General features: G+C 44.3%; 1 protein-coding gene across 5 annotated transcripts in view; it reads left to right on the top strand.

Moving 5' to 3' along the window:
• Positions 1 to 26,308, top strand: part of CEP170B (centrosomal protein 170B) — a 91,760-nt gene that overhangs the window by 52,474 nt on the left and 12,978 nt on the right. For 3 of the 5 annotated variants that reach the window (XM_089778335.1, XM_075926446.2, XM_075926444.2), the window contains 5 exons: positions 3,722 to 3,910; positions 7,075 to 7,198; positions 8,778 to 10,574; positions 15,195 to 15,441; positions 21,110 to 21,269. In XM_089778335.1, coding sequence (XP_089634461.1) covers positions 3,722 to 3,910; positions 7,075 to 7,198; positions 8,778 to 10,574; positions 15,195 to 15,441; positions 21,110 to 21,269 — 2,517 coding nt within the window. The remainder of the gene's footprint in view (positions 1 to 3,721; positions 3,911 to 7,074; positions 7,199 to 8,777; positions 10,575 to 15,194; positions 15,442 to 21,109; positions 21,270 to 26,308) is intronic. The other 2 variants (XM_075926448.2, XM_075926447.2) reach the window with 1 other exon arrangement.

Genomic DNA, 26,308 nt, shown 5'->3' with positions numbered 1-26,308 from the left:
CTATCCCCCCACCCACCGCCAAAGAAAAAAAAAAACCAACCCACCGGGGAAAAAATTCTGTTGAGGGAAAAAGAAGGAGACCAAAGTTGTTGAGCAAAAAAAAAAAAAAAAAAAAAAGGACCCCGAGAGTTGTTAAAAAAAATAAATTAAAAAACAAACAGCATGTCTCCTTTAAGAAATGCTTTTGAGGCTTTTTGGTCCTAACTGGCTGTCTGCCATCTTGTCTCCCTGCTCTGGGCCGGACAGCTCCCCTGTGGAACCTGGTAAGCCCCTGGAATTTTCGCCTCCTGGAAAAAAATCAGAAAATACCAGACATTTTAGGTGTCTGGTATTTTCTGAATTTTTTTACCAGACGGGAGGCGAAAATACCTGGTAGTCCGGGTCAATACCAGATAGGGTTGCTAGGTATCTGGTATTCAACCGGACAGTCTGTTTTTTGGGCCCTCTGGTAAAAAAATTCAGAAAATACTGGTCATGTGCAGTGTCCGGTATTTTCTGGTTTTCCGGCTGGGTGCCCAACGGAATCCTCGTGGAGGCAGGAGGAATGGCTGGGAAGTGGGGCGTGATCGGCGCTGGGAGCCTCTGGTTGCATCTGACGTAGGGGTGACACCTTGGGGAGGAGGAGAAGCCCTGTCCGTGCACCCGAGCGCTGTTCAAGTGCATGGTGGAGCCGTAGCCGGACTCACTCATTCTTTGCCGGAACCGTGTGTGGGACGGGCAGCGACCTGGGATCTGCATGTGCCTGGGTCAGTCCACTCCCCGTTGGCCAATTCTCTCCCCCCCCAGCCAGCCCTGCTCCCCCCTCCCGACCAGCCCCGCTCCCCCTGACACCCTCCTGGCAAGCCCCGCTTCCTGCCGGCTGGTTCTCCTCCTCCCGATCTCCCCCAGCCAGCCCTGCTCCTCCCACCCCCCCTGATCTCCCCCGGCCAGCCCCGCTGCCCCTGTCCCCCCCCTCCCAGTCCTGCTTCCCACCCACTCCCCTCCTCCCGGCCAGTCCCTTCCCCACTCCCTCCCCTCATCAAGTGTGTCTGGTATTTTTTCTGCAGCTACCTGATAACCCTAATACCGGACACCTGGCAACTCTATGCACAAGTCTTTACAAGCTTAGGATCTAACTATGCATTGTGCTCTTTACAGCCCCATCTCCAGCCCTGCTGTTACTAGTGCATGGGACACGTATATCCTCCCTGGCAGGCCAGTGGAAGCTGAAACGGAGGACTGATTTTCTGTGTGTTAGGAGTTGAGGATGTCAGTGGGGCTCCCAGCCGAGGGTAGTTTTATTTTGTTAAAGGGGACTTGTCCAGGCAGACAACTAATTGCTGTAGGCAAGGAAGTGTCTGGGTCGGGTTGGTCGTGGAAATGGATGTATCTGTTTTAATTTAAAAAAAAAATGTAAAATGAATGATAACTTAAAACAACCCAGCCACCAAAAATGCAAACAATTATTTTGTAAAGGTTGGCCTTTTTCCAGGTTTAGCGACAGAGAAAGCAGGCAGAGGTACAAGTAAAACAGACAAGTGAAAAATAGCAGAAATGTAGGCGAAGGGTAAATAACTAGTTATTTCAAAGAGTAATTGAATCAGGCTGCGAATCTCTGCACTAATTGGCCTATGTACCCATATGGATCTTATCCTTGCTACATTCCCCCTCTCTGCATCTCCTTCTGATAGTTTGGTACACCCACTCCTGACAAGTAGTTTTAGGGCTTGTCTACATGGGGAAGTTGGTGTGAAATAAATTAGGATGTGCATACAAAGCCCAACTATACGTACAAAATAATGGGGACTAATTAAGCTATAATCACTCAAGAGAGAGATCTTGGAGTCATTGTGGATAATTTTCTGAAAACATCCAATCAGTGTGCAGTGGCAGTCAAAAAAGCAAACAGAATGTTAGGAATCATTAAAAAAGGGATAGAGAATAAGACAGAGAATATCTTATTGCCTCTATATAAATCTATGTTACATCCACATCTTGAATACTGTGTACAGATGTGGTCGCCTCATTTCAAAAAAGATATCTTGGCATTGGAAAATGTTCAGAAAAGGGCAACAAAAACGATTAGGGGTTTGGAACGGATCCAATATGAAGAGAAATTAAAAAGACTGGGATATTTTGTCTTAGAAAAGAGAAGATCAAGGGGGGATATGATAGAGGTCTCTAAATCATGACAGGTATGGCGAAAGTGAATAAGGAAATTTTATGTACTTGTTCCCATAATATAAGAACTAGCAGGTCACCAAACGAAATTAATAGATAGCAGGTTTAAAGCAAACAAAAGGAAGTTTTTTTTCATGCAGGGTACAGTCAACCTGTGGAACTCCTTGCCAGAGGATGTTGTGAAAACCAGGACTTTAATAGGGTTCAAAAAAGAACTAGATAAATTCATGGAGATTAGGACCATCAATAGCCAGAATGGGTAGGAATGGTGTCCCTCGCCTCTGTTTGGCCCCTATTGGAAGACAGGATACTAGGCTAGATGGACCTTTGGTCTTGACCCAGTATGGCCATTCTTATGTTTTACATTCACAATAGCTATTCTGCTCTAGCACCCCACATATGCTTTTACTCCGCACCGAGTGCCTTTTTGGGGGTTAGCTTAATCTGTTTCCAAAGAGTAAAGTGTGTCCACATGAAATGCTAGTACTTCTGGGCTATTTCTCTGAATAAACATGCCCTTAAACTAGATTGCAGGCTCTAAGGGGAAAGGACTCGGTCAATGTTTCAACAGCATGCACAGCAGCAAGGTCTTGACCCTGATATGTAAACAATCATAATGCAAAAGTATAAAAGATATGCAAATTAATGTATCCTTGCACGAAGGAGAAGGATGCTCTCATGGTTACAGCACTGGAGTTTGGAAGTCAGGTGACTTGATTCCTATCCTGACTCTGCCACAGACTTCCAAAGACCTTGGTCACATCACTAAACTGCTCTATGCTGCAGGTTTCCCCCTTTGTAAAACAGAGAAAATGATAATTTCATCCTCATGGAGGTGTTCTATGGCTTAAGTATAAAGTATTTTGAGATAAATTATGGCAGTGAGTGACGGAGAAGGCTTGTTGGGTCATTGGGTCCATCTCCCTGGTGATGCAGGGCTGGGCTCACCAGAGTGTTATCTAGTGTTCTGTCCAGTCTGTCTTTAACAGTCCCCAGGGCAGGATCTTCTATGGCTTCCCTTGAGAGACTCTTCCACAGTTTAATGCACCATATCATCCCAATTTTTCCTGATAGTCGTACTAAATTTCATGTGGATGAAAGAGGATTTATCCGTGCAAATTATTAACTTTATATGGAATGTACCAGAGCGGTGTACAGATCTGGAAATGTAAATGTATAAAGTGTGTTAGGCTATGTCTACAGTAGGGACCTCACAGTGGCATAATAAACGGCTCCCAATGAGTTTGTCAGTGAGAGTGTCTCCTGCCGATGTAGCACTATCCATGCTGGCACATTGGTTTGTGAAACTTTTGTCAGTCGGGAAGGGGTTTTTTCCCCACCTCTGACTAATAAAAGTTTTACTGGCAAAAAGGTACAGGTGTGGTCGTAGCCTTAGAAAAAGTTTCTGAAGAGTTGTGAGTTGAATCTCTTACATGGTCTATCAGGATTGGTTTGTATCTGATCATCTTGGACCCTGGTTTCAGTGTGATTATAAGCCTTTGGATTTGATTTTCATGGTTACATTGTTTTAATCTCTCCCCCCGCCCCCATATGTTTTTAGGTTTTCGGAGTTTTTGAATCTCCAGAGTTTTCCAGAATATCTTCTGCCTTCAGGCCTATTATAAAAGGAGAAAAAGAAGAATCAAGCTCTCCCCAGCATCTAATCAGTGAAAATGGCACCAGTCAGAAGACACTTCTGCTCCAGGCATTCCCTTCCAAACCCACTGGTGGGAGCCAGGCAGAGATGCAGGTACAGGGGATGCAAGTACAGGAAAGGGAAGGGGAGGAGTAGGTAAGTTCAGGGCACCTAATGTACAAGAGAAACCATCCCTATTCCCTATTAAGGGGACAGAGATGGTCTTTGTGTGTGCTTTTCCCTCTAGATGGGAATGAAGTGATTTGATTTCACCTCTGAGAGACCAGTCTGTGTGTGCAGCAGGCTCTCAAGAGCATGTGGCATTCCTCAGGGTGCAATCTGAAGTGCTGCATCCTCTAAGCTCAGTAGTAGGCAGCTTGTGACCCATGTGTAGCCCATTGGGGTTCCATGTGCGGCCCATACACCCTGTCTCTGCCCCCTTCTCCCACATCTCTTGTGCACTGAGTGCCCCGAACTTACCTACTTCTCCCTCTCCCTGCCAGCACTTCTGGAGCATCACAAATCAGCTGATTTGCAGCATTCAGGCTCTGAGACGGGGAGGAGTGGGGACTGGGCGTGATTCAGCCAATTCATGGTGCTTCGGAAGTGCTGGGAAGTAAGGGGAGAAGCAGGAAGGGGACGGGCTTGGGTGTGGAGGCAGGGAAGAGGCTGGGCAGGGATTTGATGTTGTAAAGTAAGTGTAAATGTTTCTTTTTTATTATTTGAAGTTCTGTGACTATATGAATGATTGAAGCATTTCTATCTGTTTTGAAATATTCAGCATGCTGTGTATTAATGTATTTAATCTTTTTCTTGGGGCCCTGGTTAGTGCACATGTCTGATTTCAATCTTTTAACCCACTGAGATGGAGGAGGGCCGCTCACTAACCTGGGTTGCCCATCACTGCCTTAGCTCTTTGGCCTGCTTTTAACACTGCTTTGCTGGTGAATAGCAAGCCTCTTTGGGCTCTGCTTGCACCCAGCCCCTAGCAAGTAAAGTCACTCCCCGCTAAGTACATCAGTGCTATGCCCAGACATCCAGGAATTACAAACAGGACGACACATGCATGTTTGTGAATCCCAGCCTTATCTCTTAGAAATATGTGTCTTGTATTGCTCACTGGACTACATGCTCCTAAATAATCCATCATTCCAACAATGGGGATTGAATATGTACCAGCCTTTTAGACTCAGTAGAGATTTCTCAAATACTTCAACCAAACACACTGGTTTACATAAAACAAGTATATTAACTAAGGCAGAACAGTCAGTATTGGTTACCAAAGAAATAAAAGGTTAAACTAACTTTATTGGACTAACAGGCTTAAATACAAAAGGTTTGTCTCATCATGCCCTGCCATAACTTTCATAGGCTGCATCCCTTTCTAGCCTGGGATTAGTCCCTTCCTTGTAAAGTCCTTTGAGAGTTGTTGCTGCCATAAGCAGAGAAGTAAAAGGGGAGAGGTGTTCTGTGGAAGTCACTGTCCTTTGTTATTGTACCCTCCTCCTCTCTTTGGATATGTCTACACTGCATTCCTCTTTCAGGAGAGAAATGCAAATGCAGCCGAGTGAAATTGCAAATGAAGCGCGGATTTGAATTTCCTGTGCTTCATTTCATAGAATCATGGAATAATAGGACTGGAAGCGACCTCAAGAGGTCATCGAGTCCAGCCCCCCGCCCTCAAGGCAGGACCAAGCTCCATCTACACCATCCCTGACAGTTGTCTATCTAACCTGTTCTTAAATATCTCCAGAGAGGGAGATTCCACCACCTCCCTTGGCAATTTATTCCAATATTTGACCACCCTGACAGTTAGGAATTTTTTCCTAATATCCAATCTAAACCTCCCCTGCTGCACTTTAAGCCCATTACTCCTTGTCCTGTCCTCAGAAACCAAGAGGAACAAATTTTCTCCTTCCTCCTTGTGACACCCTTTTAGATATTTGAAAACCGCTATCATGTCCCCCCTTAATCTTCTTTTTTCCAAACTAAACAAGCCCAGTTCATGAAGCCTGGCTTCATAGGTCATGTTCTCTAAACCTTTAATCATTCTTGTCGCTCTTCTCTGGACCCTTTCCAATTTCTCCACATCTTTCTTGAAAGTACACAGTACTCCAGCTGAGGCCTAACTAGTGCAGAGTAGAGCGGCAGAATGACTTCACGAGTTTTGCTTACAACACACCTGTTGATACAACCTAGAATCATATTTGCTTTTTTTGCAACAGCATCACACTGTTAACTCATATCCAACTTGTGGTCCACTATGACCCCTAGATCCCTTTCCGCCATGCTCCTTCCTAGACAGTTGCTTCCCATCTTGTATGTATGGAACTGATTGTTCCTTCCTAAGTGGAGCACTTTGCATTTCTCTTTATTAAACCTCATCCTGTTTACCTCTGACCATTTCTCTAACTTGCTAAGGTCATTTTGAATTATGTCCCTATCCTCCAAAGAAGTTGCAACCCCACCCAGTTTGGTATATTTGAATAATCGCATCCAGCTGCTATTTCGAAATACCCTATTACGACATAAAAAACACTGGGTAGACGCGGTTATTTCGAAAGAAACCCCTTCTTTTGAAATAACCCTTACTTAATGGTTTTTTCAAAAGAAGGGGTTTCTTTCACAATAACCATGTCTACACAGCGTTTTTTATCTTGAAATAGGGTACTTCAAAATAGCGGCCGGATGCAATTATGCAAATGAAGCATGGGAAATTCAAATCCACGCTTCATTTGCATTTTCGCTTGGCTGCATTTGCATTCCTCTCTCGAAAGAGGAATGCAGTGTAGACATACCCTTAGAGGATTACCACCCCGCCGGGGATTGACAAATGATCCCCTGTGTATGTGAGATTCAGGCTGTAGCTGGGAGGAAATGGTTAATTTCTTGTTTACATATCCCTGCTGCTGAAGAATGGCTGCTTAAGTAAATGATAATTCACTTGACTGTGTTAATACATGTCTGGGGTTGCAAGTGTGTCTTTGCTTCTGAAAAATGGATTTGTTGGTATGAGCCAATACTTCCACGTATTTCAGTAACAATCATATAGCAAAATCTCATAACTTTACACACAGTGTTGCTATAAATATTTTAACAGGACAGTGATGTTCAGTGGATTAGGAGTTTTCAAATGATACCTCACAATGCATACTTTGTACAGAATATATCATAACCATGTAAAGGGGTAAATATGGGGTACAGAGTGTGTTGTAGGTACATAGTGTCTCAGATGGACTTTGGTTAAAAAAATGATGATATTCCATTTGTCTCTATAGGTACCTCCAGCATCGCAAGGTGGTCAGAAATGGGTCTCTAGGTGGGCAAGTCTTGCTGACAGCTACACAGACTCAGGACTTTGTGATGTTCAGCATCAGGAATTAGTATCTGAGGGCCATACAGGTAAGTCCTGTACTGATGCCATCTTCAGGACGCTGGACAGTTTATTTAAAAGTAACGTGAAAAGTATGTGGGGTGGGGGAAAGAGAGAGAAATGCTTATGCTCTTTTTTGTTGCTTTCTGGTGAATATAAAGAAAGCTTGAAATGCTCTTAAATTTTTGTACGGCTTATTTTCTATTTTAACTGAAGTATTTGGCAGGAAATCTTTATTTGCTTAGGATTAGTTGCCTCATCCCTACAGTTAAGAGCTAGGAAGGCCTCAGTGCACATTTGAGTCAGCCAAGAAATCTTTAAGCAAAAAAAGTAAAGATCATACTTGACATTCCTGATGTTTCTTAAGGGGGCATAGGGAGAAATAAACACTTAAGGGGGCAGGATTGGAAAGAACCATCTATCAGAAATGCTTTATACTTCATTAAGAAGCAAAAAAGGAAAGGCAGTATCCTAGTTTTGTCTTTGCAAGTCATCCATAAAAGTGGCTACTGACTAGTCCTTTTATAACTGTGTTTTTGTTTCACTTCTCCCTTGCTCTCAAGCTCTGCTAAGCATCTCAGATTATCCTGGGGTTTGGTAGACCTAGGTAGCAGTATTTGAGGTGATTGTAGGAAGCATGATGTATAGAATGAGATGTAAGAGGAGAAGAAAACCTAAGGTAAGTTATAGAGTCACGTCAGAGATTGGAGCCAAGAAACGGAAAAGGCTTAAGGCCTAATGTTGAGAATGAGTTGCAGAGTGTAGGAAATGTTCGTAATCCAGAAGACAGCCAAGCCCCCCTCTCTCTATAAGGAGCCATTTGTACTCACTCCAGTAGCTGCCAGGAAAGGCTGCAGAAAGAAATCATGTTGTTCCAGGGATTATTTCGTAATATGGCACATAGTACTTGAATTCTCCTGGGAAATTGGGTTTTTTATTTTGCACTGCCAAGTTACAAGCCATTTATTATTTAAACTAACAATCCCAGAAGATTTGAAATCCTGAGCTGTGACATGGGGTGAAAAATAACATGGTTCTAGTGAAGTGTGTCCTCAGTAACACACACACTTGGCTGCTAATTCCTAAGCTTGTTTAAACAGTAGGATTTCTATAGGGAGACTTTGATGTGGAATACAATCTGTAAAAGTGGGAAATTGTGTCTCTTCAGTGAAGTCAGCTGCATCATTTTCTAACACATTTCTTAAAATGTTGCATCTCTGGTCCAAACATGTGACTAACAGGGTTAACAGATTTTCCCTATTCTCTTTGGAAGGAAGAAGATATAGTTTCAGGGTCTCTTGTATATTTGTATGGTCTTTTAGATTATATATGTATGCCACCCTCCTGCAACGTTTGAATGCCAAGGTTGTTAAATTTAGGTCTTGATTCTGCAAGGTGATTGAGCACTCTGGCCCTGATCCAGCCTGGGACATAAGCAAATGCTTAGCTTTCAATATGGACCTATTGATGCCTGTGCTTAAAATCAAGCTTGTACTAATTGCCTTTCTGAATCTGCATCTTGCAGACTCAAGGCCGTGGTGAATAAATGCAGTATTCTAGTACAGCCTGGAAGCAGCATTTAAATGAGTGTCTTTTATTCTTTCTTAGAAAGCGGCACAGCTCATAAACCAGCAGAATCAGAGACCATTGTGTCCTCAAGAACAAGAAGGCTTCTTCCCCAGCTCCCGCCAAGTGATAAATCTGACAGTTCAACTCCCACAGTTTTAATTTGTCAAGACTCCTATCCTGAAGTACCCAAGAAAAACATTGCAAAGGAACAGAGGCTAGAAGCCTATGCTGATCCCAGCACCCGACTCTTCATCCAAGAGGACTTGGATCCTGATAGCCTGAGTGATGCCAGCAGGTCCGACGATGGCTTTGGTTTGGAAAAAGGCAAGAAATACAAAGAAAATAGTAGAATGCCTGCACAAGAGTGCAGAAGGGGGGAAGGCTTAAAACCTGAGGGCCGACAGCCAGCAGTTCTCGGGGTTTCAAGTATCCCAGCTGTGAATGAGCCAGCATCTACTGCCTTCTACATTGGAGATGAAAGTAATGAGGTCGGGGTTCCCTCCAAGCTTTCTCTAAGCACGTCTCATTCTCGAGCAGACACAGAATGCAAGGACCAAGAGTTTCCTTTCAAGTCATCCAGTGCAGCTGCTCCTGGAAAGCCAGTGGTGAAAGATCTTAACAGCACTTACAGTAGCCCATCGGGAAAAATGATGATTTCCCTTCATCAGAGTCTTCCTCAAGAGCAAGAAAACATAGCCACGAAAGAGGCATCCTCCTTCATTAGGCAGGAGAGTTTTACCAAAGATAAATCTAGTGGCATTGTTCCTCTGAATAAACTGCCTCATATTTCAAGTCACCCTCTGCTTAAAGATTTAGATGCTGCCCGGTCAAGCCGTATGGACTATAATCAGGACACCCATCTTATCCTGAAAGACACGGAAACTGCTTTGGCAGCGTTGGAAGCCAAAATACTCTGTCAAAACCACCAGGTGGACCCTTCAGAACCTATTCCTGGGCAGCTGGAAGACTCCTTATCTGGGGACTCTGATGTGGACACAGCAAGCACAGTCAGCTTGGTTAGTGGTAAAAATGTCCCGAACAGCACACCGAAAGGCAAAGTAATGAGCAGCTTGCAGAAAGAGAAATCCTCTTCTACTCCTTCTATCCAGGACCAGTGTAGCCAGCCCAGTGCTCGCGAAAGACTGTCAGAAAAACGCAGGATGCTCCCACTCGAGGCAGGAAACAAAGGAGAAACCACCAAACGTTTCCAAATCAAGCGTAGCACTGGGGCTCGTGGGTCGCTGGAATTTATAGATGATGAAAGAGGCTCTAATCTTCCTTACTTCCCGGTAATCGAAACAGCTTCTTCTGATCATGAGCATTCTGTATCAAAGCCCGCCCCCAGAAGGAAACCTTTTACTTCAGTTGTGAAAGAGGAGCACAGCAAAGTGACTTCAAATGTGCAAAAGATTCAGCAGGTTCTCACTAGGTCCAACAGTTTATCGACTCCCAGGCCCACTAGGGCCTCAAAACTCCGTCGTGCCCGGTTGGGAGATGCATCGGATAATGAATGTGCCGACACTGAGAAAACAGCCTCCAACCTCGACGCCACGACTTCATCTTCGAAACAATCCACGGAGTCTAAAAAACTGTCCAGGCTTGACATCCTTGCCATGCCAAGGAAACGAGCGGGTTCGTTCACAGTGCCAAGCGACTCTGAAACGACACAGTCAAGAACTGTGTTTTCAGGGCGCAGTGTGGAGTCATATTACGCAAACCGGAAGCCACTTGTGTCAGAGGCTAGAACTGCAGCTAGAAAAAGTGCAGCCTCTGCTACTACCAAGCAACCATTCAGCAGAACGCGTTCTAGCAGTGTCAGGTATTCATCCACTTCCAGTAAGTACTTACGTTTTATGTGTCTCCTTAGTTCAGCTCTTTTATAATATGCAGACTTTATACATGGGTTCCAGGTGTAGTTTTCCTAGGAATAACAACCACTGCAGTGGGTGTGCCATGGAGCGGAAGAGTGGAAAGGAAAGGGAACAAGACAAAAGGAACATGCACAAATAAGCAGATTAGAGCAATTAAAGAACAACACAACTTGACGCAGCAGGATATATAGAAATAGCAAATATCCCCACAGTTTTTTCATACACAGTTGAAATTTAGTTTGATCAACCAGAAGAATTTGGAAGTGAGTAGTGATTTTGGAGTTGCCTCAATTACTGTGTGCCCAACCTAAGATGCTTTAACAGGGGCTGACTTTAAAGTATCCAAAAATCAGAGCCCTTTCTGAAAGCTCTCAAGTTGGGCACCCAGAATCACTGCTTCTGTTAAGATCTTGGCCCTATTTACCACGATAGAACTTCCTGACTTTCCAGTGTCACATGGAAATTGTCTTTGATTTTGAAGAGCCGGAAAATGTGCCCAATGGAGAATTTATAACTGCGTCAATGACGGTATAATGTCAGAGTGGTAAATTTGAAGCCATCAGAGAAGTCAAAGCAAGGAATAAGCAAGTGAGCAAATAATTTGGAAGCAGCTCTGCTCGTTGCCTCAAATTCAAAGCTTTGCATGATTGGACAATTGACGTTGAACTATGATAGCCCGTAGTGGGATAGTGCCTCTGCTCTCTTTTTATTGTTTGGCACGTAGCCTCCAAAATATGTCATCGTTACAGTAGCTGCATTCGTAAGTCTCTCACTGAGGAATATGGTGCAGATTATTCTGCTGTCTAGCTGCTCGTGTCATGAACAATAATGATCATGTTTAAACTGTTCTTAAATTAATAGATGAGGAAGATGCATATGACAGATACTGCACAGTAATCGGAGATGGCTCTGAACATCATTAGGTCTGAAATCCTGGTTCTTTGGCCTTTGGGGGAAGCAGCAAGTCGTGTCAATTCACTTGGGCTTTTAGGGAGGAATTCGGTGGCTTGCTGAGTTTCACTGGGTCTGTTGGGGGTAGTGGCTAATTTCAGCCCTTGTGTTTTTTTGTGACTTGCATCAAAGGCCCTTAGAGTGCTAGATAAAGGCCTCTTTTCCATGCTTTTATAAATGTGATATTAGTTTCCTATTGCATGCTGGAATTGTTCTTCATGCTGTTGTTTTAATATTGACTTATTAACTTACCTCATCTTTTATTTTACACACCAATATGCAAAGAAATCAGCATTGTGTATGAGCAAACAAAGGCAATATGTGCAGTATTTCCCTTGTGTTTTCTGAGATGATACTCCTATTAACATTCTCTTATATTAGAATATTGACCAATTGTAATGTAGATGACCTCTTGAGGTCTCTTCTGGCCTTACAGTTCAGGGTTTTCCATATAGATGCTTCCTCTGCACTGGACCACAGACTTCAACTGTTAGGACAAATTCATGCCCGATTCTTGTTCTAAATGAATTGGTTTTTTGGCTTCCAGCACTTTGTACCACACACTAACAATATTTCTTGTGTGAAATTAAAGCAGAGAATTCTAATTCTTTCTGTCATATCATGTTCTATTGAAATACTAATCTTCTAATTCCTTGATAGAATTCTGGACCATGCACAAGTTCTACATAGACTGGGGTACCTTAATACACTTTGTCCTACTGTAGATAGCGTTGATACCTGTTTCTGTACTAATCAGCAAACAGCTAGTACACCCTGAGAGCAAAAATTAAACTTGAATAAGCTTAAAAGTTTCACTGTAGTGTCAAGACTTTTTTTTTAATATGATACAGTAACAATTTGAAAGTGAAGTGCTTTGATGCTGGAACCAGAAACTTTCAATGACTTAACAACTGGAAGAGAGCAATGAGGTAGATCTGGCTGCATTATTCAGTGGTTTCTTTAAACAGTTAGCTAACTGCCATCATCTCCCTCCATGCCAGTGGAAAAAGTAATCCTACAAGTAGAGAGACTGTATAAATACGTAGTCATGACAACGAGGAGTCCTGTGGCACTTTAAAGACTAACAGATTGATTTGGGCATAAGTAGAGCCGTGAATGGATACAAAATTTGTATCTGCATCTGTATCTGCAAAAATGAGCCACAGATATCTGCATTGACATCCACAGATGCAAATACCCATGGATATAAAGCAGATGTCTGAAAATTTGCAGGATCCTAGGCACAAAATTTGTATCTGCATTAAAGATATTAAGGATTAGTCGACTATCCGATAAGCAGAAGCTTATTGGATAGTCCAGTCGACTAGTCGATTTCCCCTGCTTGTTGCCTATATCAGATAGAGGCAGCAAAGGCGGGGAGGCAGAAGCACGTACTTCAAAGTGGCAGCGCCTCACAGCTGAGCTCAGGATCAGCTGTGCAGTGCTGCCCCTTTGAAATGCCACGGCACATGGGCTGATCCCAGGCTCCATTTCCACCCGGGCTCCATGTGGCTTTTCAAAGCAGCAGTACCACATGGAGCCCTGGTCAGCGGGGGACTCTGAGTCCCCCGCTGGCCCCAGGCTTCATGAGGGTGCTTCCGCTTTGAAATGCGTGCAGCCCAGAGTCAATGGGACTTCTAGCTTACCCCGGGCTGCACACAGAGTTCCACATTCCTCCTTTGAAATGTACAAGAGCCCCAGTAGAGGCTCTTGTACAATTGAAAGGAGGAATGTGGAAGTGCCTATCAGCTATTTGAGTAGTCGATGGAAATTCCATCGACTACTTGACAAGTAAATTACTTGCTATTTAACATCCTTAATCTGCATCCATATCCACAAAAATCAGTCACGGATATTGACCTCCAGAGATGTGGATATCTGCGGATATAAAGTGGATAGCCACAGATTAGCTGATCTCTACGCATAAGCTTTCATGGGCAAAGACTCATGAAAATGTTAGTCTTTAAGGACTCCTTGTTGCTTTTGCAGATACAGACTGGGGATGTGAATGGTTAACTGGCTAGCATGACTGTTATCGGGTGAAGCTTACTGGTCACGGTTAACTGGCGGGAGCTGGAGAAGCTTGAATAACAGAGAAGCCCCTGCCTACCCCAATTTAAGCAATTAACCGATTAATCATCCTGGTTAACTGATTAAATGAGATTTTTCATCCCCAATACAGACTAACACGGCTACCTCTCTGATACATGGCCATGGGACGTGAGATGCCAGGATGTCATCAGGCTATTTTAAGCAATTGTACTGAGATGTCAAGAGATTATCTATTCTGATAATTACTCAACCAATTATTCCAAAAGCTCAGGGCTAGATTCCTCTCTCTTTTGCTGGATTTATGCACCGTAATGTCACTGACTTCAGCGGACTTATTTCTGATTTATGTGAGTGGAGGTGAATGGTGGAGTTAGCCCTTAATTTTGAAATGTCCACTGAATGCATGTGTATTCTGAAAGCTGGATGGCCTTTCTTTCTTTCTTTCTTTCTTTCTTTCTTTCTTTCTTTCTTTCTTTCTTTCTTTCTTTCTTTCTTTCTTTCTTTCTTTCTTTCTTTTTAACATCCTCTCAGCTGAATTATGAACAAGATCCATTTTTCTGGTAACTCTGTCATAAGCCAGGACTCTTAAAAAGTTGTAACCAGGCAAGAAGTAGATCTAGAAACTTTCTGTTCATAGTTAAAGGGTAGCTGCATGTCTGTAGACCATTGCTCTCCACTTTTTATATGCCAAATTCAATATTTTCATTTGTCTGATATTGTGATAACCTTGATGACACAGTGAAACTTTTAAGTGTTATTCAGGTTGCACTTCAGTTTTAAATAAAGTGGCTAATCCTGTCTTTTATAGATTATCATGGCAAAATGTAAGAGGTGAAACCATTAATTCTTGAATAATACAATGGGAAATTAAACAAACAAATATTGGGAGCCCAAGTTTCAAATGTAGGCATCTGAGTTGTCCGAAGGTTGATACATGGATGCCTAAAAATAGGCATCTAAGTGCTTAAGAATTGGCTTCAGAGCCAAGGGAAATGAATAAAAAGACTCTCATTGACTTTAGGAGACTTTGGAGCAGGCCATAAGTGCCTATTTGACTCCTTTTCTGAGGTTTGAAATCCTGTGAAAGGGGAACTGCAAGGCAAAAGTAAAAGTCCCTGCAGATTTTCACAAATAAAATGAAGCATGAAAATCTATGCTTCAGTCAACCATTTCTGTAGGTTTTTTTTTAACTTCTAGCTCACCTTTAGGCTGCTCAACACACTTGAAAATTGGGCGTTGGGGACTTCTAAGAGTCTAACTTGTATGCTACTTATGGATGAGGCTTCTGTGTATGGAAAATCAAGTCTGACAATAACAATTATGTTTAGTTGATAATACAGTCGGTGCACTTTTCCACTAGAATATATAACTTCAAATTTGTATAGCTTGTGGCAGATCCATTACAACAGTGATCTGCTTGTGAATAAGCTATATCAAAGTTTCCATTCACTGAAAAGATGCACAGAAACTCTCCAGGCCTTTCTCTGTGGGCTAGTTTGTATTACTCTTAGTTTTGCCTTCTGTAGTTGGTCTTAAATCTCTCCCTTTCTTCTTCATCTGAAACCAATTCATTTTTTATAAGCTTCAAGGCGGAGACAGCAGGGTTCAGATTACACTTCCACTTCAGAGGAGGAGTATGGCTCAAATCACAGCTCCCCTAAACACAAACGCTCCCATACTTCAACAGCCACCCAGACGCCGAGGGCACACAGTTCTGGGCTGAACCGACAGAAGCACAATGGGAGAGAAACGGATGATGATGAAGACTATGACGAACCTGATCCCTTCAACTTCATCGCACAAACAGCCGAGATAGCCGAGATAGCCAGGTGAGCTGGAATGGCAGTGCCAAGCCATTGTAGGAAAACTGATCTCCCGTGTTACCTCAGATTTCAAACCAAGCTGGGAGGAGGGAGCACAGGGAGAGGGAATTTAGCATTGTAACAAAGGATGAAGTTAGAGAGTAAGTGTGCTCTGCAGGGGATTCCCTATGTGGAGTTCCATAGGACAACCTGTCATGCTGCCAAGTATTGCTTAGATAGTCATTTCCTCCTTGCTTGGAGGATCCTTGTGTTATATAGTGAAATGAGCTTGATGTATGTTTACTACTTCAGCTGAAATTCTGTGAGCCATTTGGCTTTATCCTTTCATTCTGGTTTTAGGGCCAGATCCAGCTCTCATTTTTTGTTTCCTTCAATGAGGGCCCATTGTGAATAAATTGCTTTTGTTCCTGTTTTAGTAGCAAACCTAAAAAACATGCTTCTCTGTGTGTTTCCTTCAGCAGTGCCAGTAACAGACCTGTAACTCCCTCTTGGCTCAGACGGGTTTATAACTAGCTTATAAAACTTCTCTATCGCCCAGCATGTGTGTGAGTTTATTTTATGCTGCCCTGTTGGTTTAAAGGACTGAGCCATATGGGATTGGGAAGGAGAACGCAGGAGCAGTGGTGACTACAGGACAGCTGTACTGATAGACATGCGGGGATGAATTATATCCATGCAGAGGCATGCTTGTCTTTAACAAGATGTCATGTATAAAGGGTGATGGGCATTGGAAGGAGTGATTTGAGGAATGATGGAGCAGAACAAAGGCAAGGGTGCCCTTGTAGTTAAGGCATTGAACCTGAGACCCAGGAGATCTGAATTCCGTTCCTGGCTCAGCAACAGAATTATTGTGTGACTTTGACCAAGTCATTTAATCTCACTGGGCCTAAATTCCCCATCTGTAAAATGGGAATAATTTAATCTCATTTCTTTCACATGCTCTCTGATCTATCTGTTTAGATTGTCAGTTCCTCAGGGAAGACTGGGAGCTGGCAGCATGATTCCATTTTATTAAGACAGTTACCTATTGTCATTAGAGAGCAGCAGATCCCAGGAAGCGGTGATCTATCCCTCCAGCTCCTAGGCAGAAGTATGGCCAGGAGGATCTGCGCACTGCTTCCACCAGCAGGCACCGCCTTGGCAGTTCCCACTGACTGTGGTTCCCAGCCAGTGGGAGCTCTGGGGCTGGTGATCAGGGCTGAGGCAGCAAATGGCACCCTGTGGTCCCCTCTCCTAGAAGCCAGACATGCCGGTTGCTTCCCGGGATCTGTGCAGAGCTGGGCAGGGAGCCTGCCTGCTCTGCTGCACTACCAGCCAAACTTCTAATGGCCCAATCAACGGTGCTGACCGGAGTCATTCGGGCGCTTTTTCAGGCGGGCGTAGACATTTACAAAGCTTAATGTGTGAAAAAATATATTTTCATGGATGGTTTTCAGATGTTAGTGATTTAAAAAAAAACCACATTTGTCATTTTCCAGTCAGCAGCCAGACACCTAGCAATCCTATCTGTCTCCCTGGCACTTTACCTCCTCTCCTAGTGACCAACCGAACCTGCCTGCTCATCTGATTTTTCTCCCCGTCAAACCTGAACATTAAAAACATTAAAAATCTGGTTTGAAGTGATTGGTGAAGCCTCACAGCACATGCAGGGTTGGCGTTGGGTCGGGGGAGGGTAGGAGTGGGTCCCCTTCCCACGATGGCATGTCTAGGTACAGGGAGGCTGTGATTTGCCCTCCCCCCATTCACACAGCCCATGGCACATGTGGAATAGAATTTAGCAATCCTCTCTCTCACCCCTGTGATCTAAACCCTTGTCCTTTCCCTTCAAAATTTAATTTCAGTACACAGGCTTTGAAGCCACTGATGCGCTCATGTGGAGGAGATTCTCTCGCCAGAGTGTCTGTTATATAATGGGATATTCTGGCTGTTTGGAAAAGCCTGGCAGTCGGCCCTGTGGAAATGCATCCCTTTTTAAAGCAGGGGCATGCTGGATATTGAAGACATGCTAACTTTCTTGAGGAGAGGAATTCTCTCGTGCCTCCCATTCTTCACATGCTTTCCACTGAAGAAGCCAACCATTGGCTATATTCTTTCCACATTGTCAGCACTCACAGAATGGTTTTTCTAAAAGTTATTTTTTCCTTTTGCAAATACTGCTCTTTAAAGGTTAAAGCCTCCAATCAAAGTAGAAACAATTATCGACTTTGCTTCATTGTTGGATTTCCTAAAAGAGAGAGCACTTTAGATTGCAAAAGCTATAAATATATGGGCTGCATCAGATTTGTCTAGCATTGCACACTGAGCACTCAGCAGAACTCGGTCAAGTAGTCTGGTTTATAATTGCTGCTCTGATTTCCGCTTCTGCTCCTGAATTAACTGGGAGTGGTTTAGAATAGTAAGTGAGAGTTAAAGGAGAAAATTCCATTTGTTTGCAATGAGGATAATCACATAATTGGTGCAGGCTGTGACAACTGACAAGAGAAGGTGGTGTGTGAGACATGCAGATCTAAATATTATTTCATTAGTTCAACCATATGTCTTGTTTCTGAGGAAATCACTTCAAAATATTTTGGTGACCTCATGGTTTAATAAATTACTTGATTATGCCAATAAAATAAATACATTAAAGCAACAGTAGCTGGCCAGGAGACTGCTTTAAAGAAATCATATCAGCCTTTTTATAAATCTAGACTAATATTTTTAAAAAGAGACTAGTTTGTTTGGGTATCTGATTTTTTTTAAATGTTAGTTTGATTTTTTTTTAAGAGGCTTAAGTATTAGATATCTTTTAAAGTATTTAAATTTGGGCCCTTTTAGAAACCTTTTCAAACCTTTTCATTTTTGCATCTCACTCAGGCAGGACAGTGAAACTGTGAACTGATCAATTTCACATTTACATTTATCACATGTAAGAACAATGCTGTTTTATCTACCTAAGTTCTTTGGACTCTTATAATCATAGTATCCGGGAGAAAGAGTTTTCTATGCAGCAAGAAAATGCCAAATGTGTTTTTTTTAATCACTAACATCTGAAAACCATCAATGAAAATATTTTTTTTCAACATCAGGTTTTGTAAATGTCCGTTTTTCACCTGCTTCAGAGGGGTAGCCGAGTTAGTGTGTAACTGGAAAAACTTTAAAAAAAACCAACAAATAGTCTTGCAGCTCCGCACTCATTAATGGATCTCAAAGTCACTGCATTGTTTCAGACCAATTCCACAAGCCAACTCCAGAGGGAAGCCTTAGAACTTAATTTCATTAACAAATTTGATTCCTATCACAGAGGTATCATTTTTCTTTGGGGAGGGATAGCTCAGTGGTTTGAGCATTGGCTTGCTAAACCCAGGGTTGTGAGTTCAATCCTTGAGGGGGCCATTTAGGGATCTGGGGCAAATCTGTCAAGGATGGTACTTGGTCCTGCTGTGAAGGCAGGGGATTGGACTTCATGACCTTTCAAGGTTCCGTCCTGCTCTGTGAGATAGGTATATCTCCATATTATTAAGATGTTGGCTGGATGGCCCACCACATTCCACATCCCAACCACATTCCACATCCCAATGACATAAAAAAAACCAAACAATGTGTACAATTAGCACCTTCTCTCTCAGCTTCATGTAGCATGGACTTTCTAAATGACTGTTTCCCTCCCCCTTATTTTTTCTTCCATCTCATCTCCAATTTGTTTAGAAACTGTGAACCTTTAATAATTTCATTCATCTGAAGAAGTGGGTTGTGCCCATGAAAGCTCATGTCTTTTGTTAGTCTCTAAGGTGCTGCAATACTATTTGTTGTTTTTAAAGTTTTTTTCCCCCTTTTTCACATCTGGTTTTCAAGGAAAAGAAATTTTAAATTTTGAGGTTTAAAGAAAGTTTTTGTTTTAAAAACAAGCAGTTGTTTTTGGGTTGCTAATATAATATAATGTAACATTTCCTGATGTTATGGTGGAGCCTGTAGACTCAGCCTCTGATTAAAACATCTCTGAACCCCCCACTCTAAAGCAAATGGGCCAGATTCAACCCAGGTTTATGTGAGCTTCTGCCAGTGAAAACCATGGCCTTAGGTCCCTGACAGTAGAAAGTGCAGCAGGAGACGTGGTTGTACTGATGCAAAGTGGTTGCAAACTTCTTTTTGTGAGCAGGTAGAGCAGTGGTCACTAACCAGTAGTTTGGGGTCTACCAGTAGATCTTGGAGCTTCTGACAGGTGATCCTGACTGGTTTGGCCAGTGAGCTATCAAGCGCTGTCAGTTGCCCCTCTGCCCACTGTCACGCTGCTTCTGCCCCCTGCCCTGAAACTGCCCCGCTTCTCCTCCAGAGCCTCTTGCTTGTTGCGCAGAGTGTGAGGGAGGAGAGGAGGACGCTGATGTCAGGGAAAGGAGTGGCCCAAGGCCGGCTGTAGCAGCAGGCGCCTTAGGTGGGACGGCGCAATCACCGCCCCTGCCTTCATGGCCGTCAGTGGCCATGACGTCATCATCGGGCGCCCGGGGCAGTGGCGCCCTAGGCAACGGCCTAGCTCACCTAGGCTCACGGGCTGCCCTTGATCAGGGTTTCCCTCCTCCCCCCATGCCTGTACCCCATCTTCACACAGAGAGAAGGGGATGGAGGGAGCTTGGCAATGCCAATCTCTGTCAGTCTCACGCACTGTGTGTGTCTTCGTCATTCTCACACACACACACTGTCCTTCACGCTCATCTCGTGACCCAGCACACCCATCGGGGGTTGTTACCTCTTTCACCGCTTGCAGAGTGTGTTGGTTTTGGTTTTTGACTGGTCTGTGCATTTCATAATTTCCATCTCTCACTCACACTTAAATGTAATTCTTTGAGAAGTGAGTTCTAAAATATCGAACCTGTGGAGGCTGGAGTCATTATCCCTGTGGTAACTGCGGCTCCTGGAAGTGGCTGGCATGTCCCTGCAGCCCCGGAGGGTGGGTCTAGACTACATCCCTTTTTTCGAAAAAGGGATGTAAATTAGACACTTCGAAATTGGAAATGAAGCTGGGATTTAAATTTCCCGTGCTTCATTTGCATAATGGCAGCCTTGGCTTTTTTTCGACACAGGGCTTTTCGATAGAAAAACGGCAGTTTAGACAGGGATCTTTCGAAAATAAAACCCTTTTTTGAAAGATCCTGTAAACCTCATTTTTGGAGGAGTACATGGGAGGTGCAGGGGAAGGGAGTGAGCAGGATGAGGCCTTGGAGAAGGGGTGGAGCAGGGGCAGGGTCTCAAAGAAGGGGCAGGGAGGAAGTGGGGGCCAGGGTATTTGGGTTGGAGGTAGATGTTACATTGCACTTAAATTGAAAAAGTGATCTTGTGGTTAAAAAGGTTGGAGACCACTGAGTTAGAGGCATCCAAGGTGCGGACGGAGCGTGATCGGCAGGGGTGCTGATGAAAGGGCTTCTCTTAGCAGTCCTTTATGGCAGAGTTCCCTGGGATAGCCAAAGCAGCAATGGCTTTAGTGCAAAATTTAGCACAACTGTCCCAATAAAAACTCCTTTGTGGCCAGGGGACAATGACACCTACCTTTAGAGCCCTGCATACAGGAGTTAAAAATAGGCAGACCTGTACGTGTAGTCATATTCAAGGGACTTTTAACAGCCTCCTTTTTAAGGATCAGTTTAAGGTTGATTGACATGTTCATTGTGGTCTAATGGATCTGCCTTGTGCTGTGCTGTAGGTTAAGCCAAACCTTGGTGAAAGATGTCGCCATCCTTGCTAGAGAGATTCATGATGTCGCAGGTGACGGCGACTCCCAGAGTTCATCAGGAACAGGACCAAGCACCTCCCTCAGCTCCGTACCCAACACCCCTGCTTCTACCATCTCAGCAAGGGAAGAGGTAAGATAGCTGCCACAGGAAAAATCTGGACCACAAAATTGAAGTAAGTGTTCATCTACCCATCTGTGGCAGGGGGAGGGCTGCAGGGCCAGTCTTCATTTACTACAAAGAGGGGCGGAGATGAGGAGTGCAGCCAAAGGAGCGCGGTCTCTTTAGAGCACACAGCTTTTGTCAGGGTGGCCCCTGCTCTGGCCAGCTTACACAGAGGTGGGACCAAGACATTCCTCAGTGTGGTTCAAAGGGAGGAGTCTTCTCTTGTGAGATGGTAGCAGGCCTACTCAGGTGGGCGATGGGAAATTAAGTCATCTCACGGAGTCTTCAGCAAGCAATAGAGCTCTGTGGTGAGAGTATAAGTGTAGCTCCAAAGGACTTGGTGTCTCCTGCATTTAGGGAGCCTCCTGAGGGATAGCTCAGTGGTTTGAGCATTGGCCTGCTTAAACCCAGGGTTGTGAGTTCAATCTTTGAAGGGGCCATTTAGGGATCCAGGGCAAAGGGATTGGGGGAGGCAGGCCCCCAGCTCCACCTACAGCCCCGCCCACTCTGCTCAGGCCCCACCCCCACTGTTGGGAGGGGAGGAGGTGGGGCTGAGTGCACCAGCAGAGGGAGGGGTGTGTGTGCCTCCCTGACCCCACATGGCTCCAACGTGCCTGGCCCCTGGAGCACAGGGAGTGTGGGTGCTGGGGGCAGCAATGTTCTACAGAAGGTGTTCTGGGGGTGGAGTGTGGGCAGGGCCATGCCTGGTGGTTTGGGAAGGAAAAGCCTTCTTCCCACCAAGGCTATTGGACGCCCATGGAAGAAGCGCATGTTTCTCATTGCCAATGCTGTGTGCAGTCAGCACACACCTCCCGCTTCACATGCCCTGGCTTTACGTGGCAAGCACACACCTCCCGCTTCACATGCCCTGGCTTTACGTGGCAAGCATGTCGCTTTTGTAATACCGGCAGGACAGAAATCAGCCGCATTTGGCTGTCTTGCCCTTAGGCAAAGGCAAACAAAACATTTTGCAGGCCACATGCAGAACTCTGATGGGCCACATGCAGGCTGCAGGTTGCCCACCACTGCTCTGTGACCTGGGTTGGGCCCTGAAGAGGGAAGGAAATCTATGGCCTTCATATTTTTAAATGAGCACATTGGCTGAGGGCACTCTGGCCGTCCGCCACACGCCGTATTTTGCACTTCAATGGCACCCCTCCTCTGAAGCTCTGAAAGGGTTTGCAGAGGTTTGCTATGTTCGCATTGATGAGCCCACATAGGGCTCCTCTCTGCCAGTGGGCTGAGCAGATTCTGTAGGGCAAGCCTGGCCCCTTCTCTTCTGTTCCCTTTGAATGGATTTAATTCCTTCCCTGCCTGGCTGTTGGTGGCACCCATCGCACTGGCTTTAGATGTTCCCCCTTTCAGATTGGCTTCTTCTCTCCTCCCCAGGTGAAGTAACTAACAGGGCCTTTGATACCACCTGCCTGTCAATTTCAACTTGCTGTATGGTGCTGTGATTTTCACGCATGCTATGAAATAGATCCAAAGAGATGGGAAAAGTTAATGATCACTGTGTACTATTTGAGTTAGGTTAGACCCTAAGGGCCCCGATAGGGGGCTCATTGTTTCTATTTCTACAACCTGAGAATGGAGGTTTGGCAGAATTCCTGCAATAATACTGAACACCGTTTGCCCTGGTTTCCACTTGCAGTTAACCAGGACATGGTATTTTCCTACTGCAGACTAGGCTTGTGTCTCTATTGTGCAAAATACAGTTGCTTCACAGCAGCTTCAGGCTCTGAGATGATAAAAGATTCTTTTATTGCTTGACTTGAATCCAAGAACCACACCTGCAAAACTGCCATGTTGAGCAGTTAGATAACCAATTAACTCTTTACTTCTCAGCTTCCAATGAATTTTTGAATGCCTATAAACTGTATACCCTTTCTCCCCCCTCCTCCCAAACACAGAGAAACACACTTATTTCTATTTATATAGTGCCATTGGGTGTGTAGCACTTTGCAGAAAGGAAAAACTCCCCACTGTAGAAGAATGCTTCCAGTCTAGGTGAAATACAAGAGACATGGGGACAGCATAAAGTCCAGACGCGATAAAGCCTAGAAGCAAAGTAACTCAGTGACTGTGCTTAGCAGGCGTCTTCTTACATCCCAAGTTTTTATTCATGGTTTTGAAATGGTTCTGTGAGATCAGTGAGGAGCCCAGGAAAGCCATAAGAAGTGATTGGACAAAGAAGGAGTGTCGAAATTATAGAACCTTCACCACACTAAAAATCTTTTCCAGAACATCAAACTATTGCTATTGTTGGCTAATCTGCACCACTATCAGCAACAGTGTGAGCAGAATAGAAATAGAGAGGTAGCCGTGTTAGTCTAGTTTAGATGAAACAAAAAACAGGACTATGTAGCACTTTAAAGATTAACAAGATGATTTATTAGGTGATGAGCTTTTATGGGCCAGACCCACTTCCTCAAATCAAATTGTGGAAGAAAATAGGCATGACCATATATACCAAAGGGATACAATAAAAAAAAAAAGTGAACACATATAAAAAGGACAAATCAAATTTCAGAACAGAGGGAGGATGGGGGCGGAAGGTAAATGTCTGAGAGCTAATGATATTAGTGGTGATAATTGGGGAAGCTATCTTTGTAATGGGTAAGATAATTAGTGTCTTTGTTAAGACCCGGGCATAAAGTGTCAAATTTAAGCATGAATGACAGTTCAGAGGTTTCTCTTTCAAGTCTGCTGTTAAAATGTCTTTGAAGCAGTATGCAGATAATCAAGTTGTTGAGACAATGCCCCAATTATCACCTCTAATATCATTAGCTCACAGACATTTACCCTCCCCCCCCATCCCTCATCTGTTCTGAAATTTGATTTGTCCTTTTTATATGTGTTCACTTTTTTTTATTGTATCCCTTTGGTATATATGGTCATGCCTATTTTCTTCCACAATTTGATCTGAGGAAGTGGGTCTGGCCCACGAAAGCTCATTGCCTAATAAACCATCTTGTTAGTCTTTAAAGTGCTATATAGTCCTGTTTTTTGTTTCAATGTGAGCAGAGTGAGCCGAAAAATTTCCCAAAGGAAAAAGAGGGCAAACGTATTTGCAAAACATAGATTCACAGAGATGTAGGGCCAAACTGGACCTCAAGAGGCCATTTAGTCCGGCCCCCTGCGGTTATGCATGGCTAAGTAAATCTAGACTATCCCTGAAAGGTGTTATTAAAAACCCTAATGATGGGTATTCCACAGCCTCCCTTGAAAGCCTTTTTTAGAGCTTAATTATCTTTATAATTAGAAAGTTTTTCTTAATATCTAACCTAAATTCCCTGCTGCAGATAAACCTGGTCACCTCTTGTCATATCTTCAAGGGGGCATGGAGAACAATTGATCTCTGTTCTCCTTTTTAACATCCCCTACCCATTTGAAGACTGCTGTCATATTGGGGGCCCCTCAGTCGTCTGAGTCTCAGGATTAAACATGCCCCGTTTTTTTTTTAATCTTTCCTTAGAAAGGTCAGGGTTTTTTTTAAACTCTTATCTTTTTTGTTGCTCTCCTCTGTGTTGCTTGATTAAAGGAGGGTAAATGTTATTAATTTGGATAGTTTGGGTTGCAGGGTCACCAGCTGAACTGATCAGAAGGTAATAAGGCTCTTGTCCCAGAATCAGGCTGTACAGAATACACAGAGGCTCCTCGGGGGTAAGACAAGATGTTCACACTGAGACAAAATAGTATAAAACTTCATTAAAATACTAGAAGATTTATCTGGCGTTCCTCAGGTCCTTCAGGGCGGGGAGTTGGAGGTGTGTAGAGAGGTGCAGGAATCAGGTACGGGCTTAGGATGTGGGAATTCGGGGGTTCAGGAGTCAGGGTTAAGGGTGAGGAGGGAGTCAGGGCAGTGGTGGGGGTGTAGGAGTTGGGGCAGGGGATTGAGAGATGTGGGAAGGCCCAGGGGAAAGGGTGGGGTGTTGGAGTTGGGAGCTCAGAGCACAAATTTGCAGGGTACAGGAGACCAGGCAGTTGGGTGAGGGGGCAGTTCAGGGCAGAGGTAGAGGTCTAAGGATATGGGGTGGGGATGTAGGGATGCAGGAGTCAAGGCAGTGGATTGGGAGATGTGGGGGGTTTAGGGCAGCATGTGGGGGTGCAAGAGTCAGAGCAGGAGGTTCAGTGGGCAGATGGTGGGGGTGCGGTGAGTGTTTGGAGGTCCAGGGAGGGGAAAGGCTGCGCAGCTGAGGGCGGAGGGAGGGGCAGCAGGACGCAGAGTGATGTGTGACGTCACACTGTCATCCCCCAGGAAAAGTTTTTATTTATTTATTTATTTATTTATTTATTTAGAGACAGACAGACTAAATGACACCCGTCTGTCAGCAGAGGGATGTAAATCAGACACATTGGAAGTGCAAATGAAGCGGGGATTTAAATATTCTGTGCTTCATTTGCATAAACACGTTCGGGCGCTGTTTCGAACAAGCGTCATTTCGAAACTGAAACTGGGACTTAGCCGCGGTTCTGCTGATAGTGGGGTGATTTTTCGACAGATCCTGTACTCCTTGTTTTTTGAGGAGTACAGGATCTGTCGAAAAATCACCCCGCTGTCAGCAGAACCTTGGCTAAGCCGCGGTTTCAGTTTCGAAATGGTGCTTGTTAGAAACACCGCCCGAGCGTGATTATACAAATGAAGCGCAGGATATTTAAATCCCTGCTTCATTTGCACTTCCGATGTGTCTAATTTACATCCCTCTGCCAACAGAGGGGTGTAGTTTAGACACACCCAGAGAGAGAGAGAGACAACGAGGGATGTGAAAGTGTAACCGTGTACATGGTTAACCACTGAGCCTGGGCTTCATGGTTACATGTAGGCTCCCAGTGTGCATGGGGAGCCGTCTTAAAAGCCCTCTGGCTTCCAGTGAACACTGTCTCCAGAGCCACCTCCCCCTCCCCCCCACTCCTGCGCCTGTTGCTGCCTTTGTATTAGAGGCAACTGCATGGGAAGCAAGGAGCAGGTGGGAGCCAGTGCACACAGGGAGCTGGTTTCAAAGCCA

The sequence above is a fragment of the Pelodiscus sinensis genome, chromosome 5, assembly GCF_052426305.1.
Source record: "Pelodiscus sinensis isolate ZL-2025 chromosome 5, ASM5242630v1, whole genome shotgun sequence".
Taxonomy (NCBI): domain Eukaryota; kingdom Metazoa; phylum Chordata; order Testudines; family Trionychidae; genus Pelodiscus; species Pelodiscus sinensis.
The sequence above is the reverse complement of the archived record's forward strand: the minus strand, read 5'-3'. Positions and strand labels throughout refer to the sequence as shown.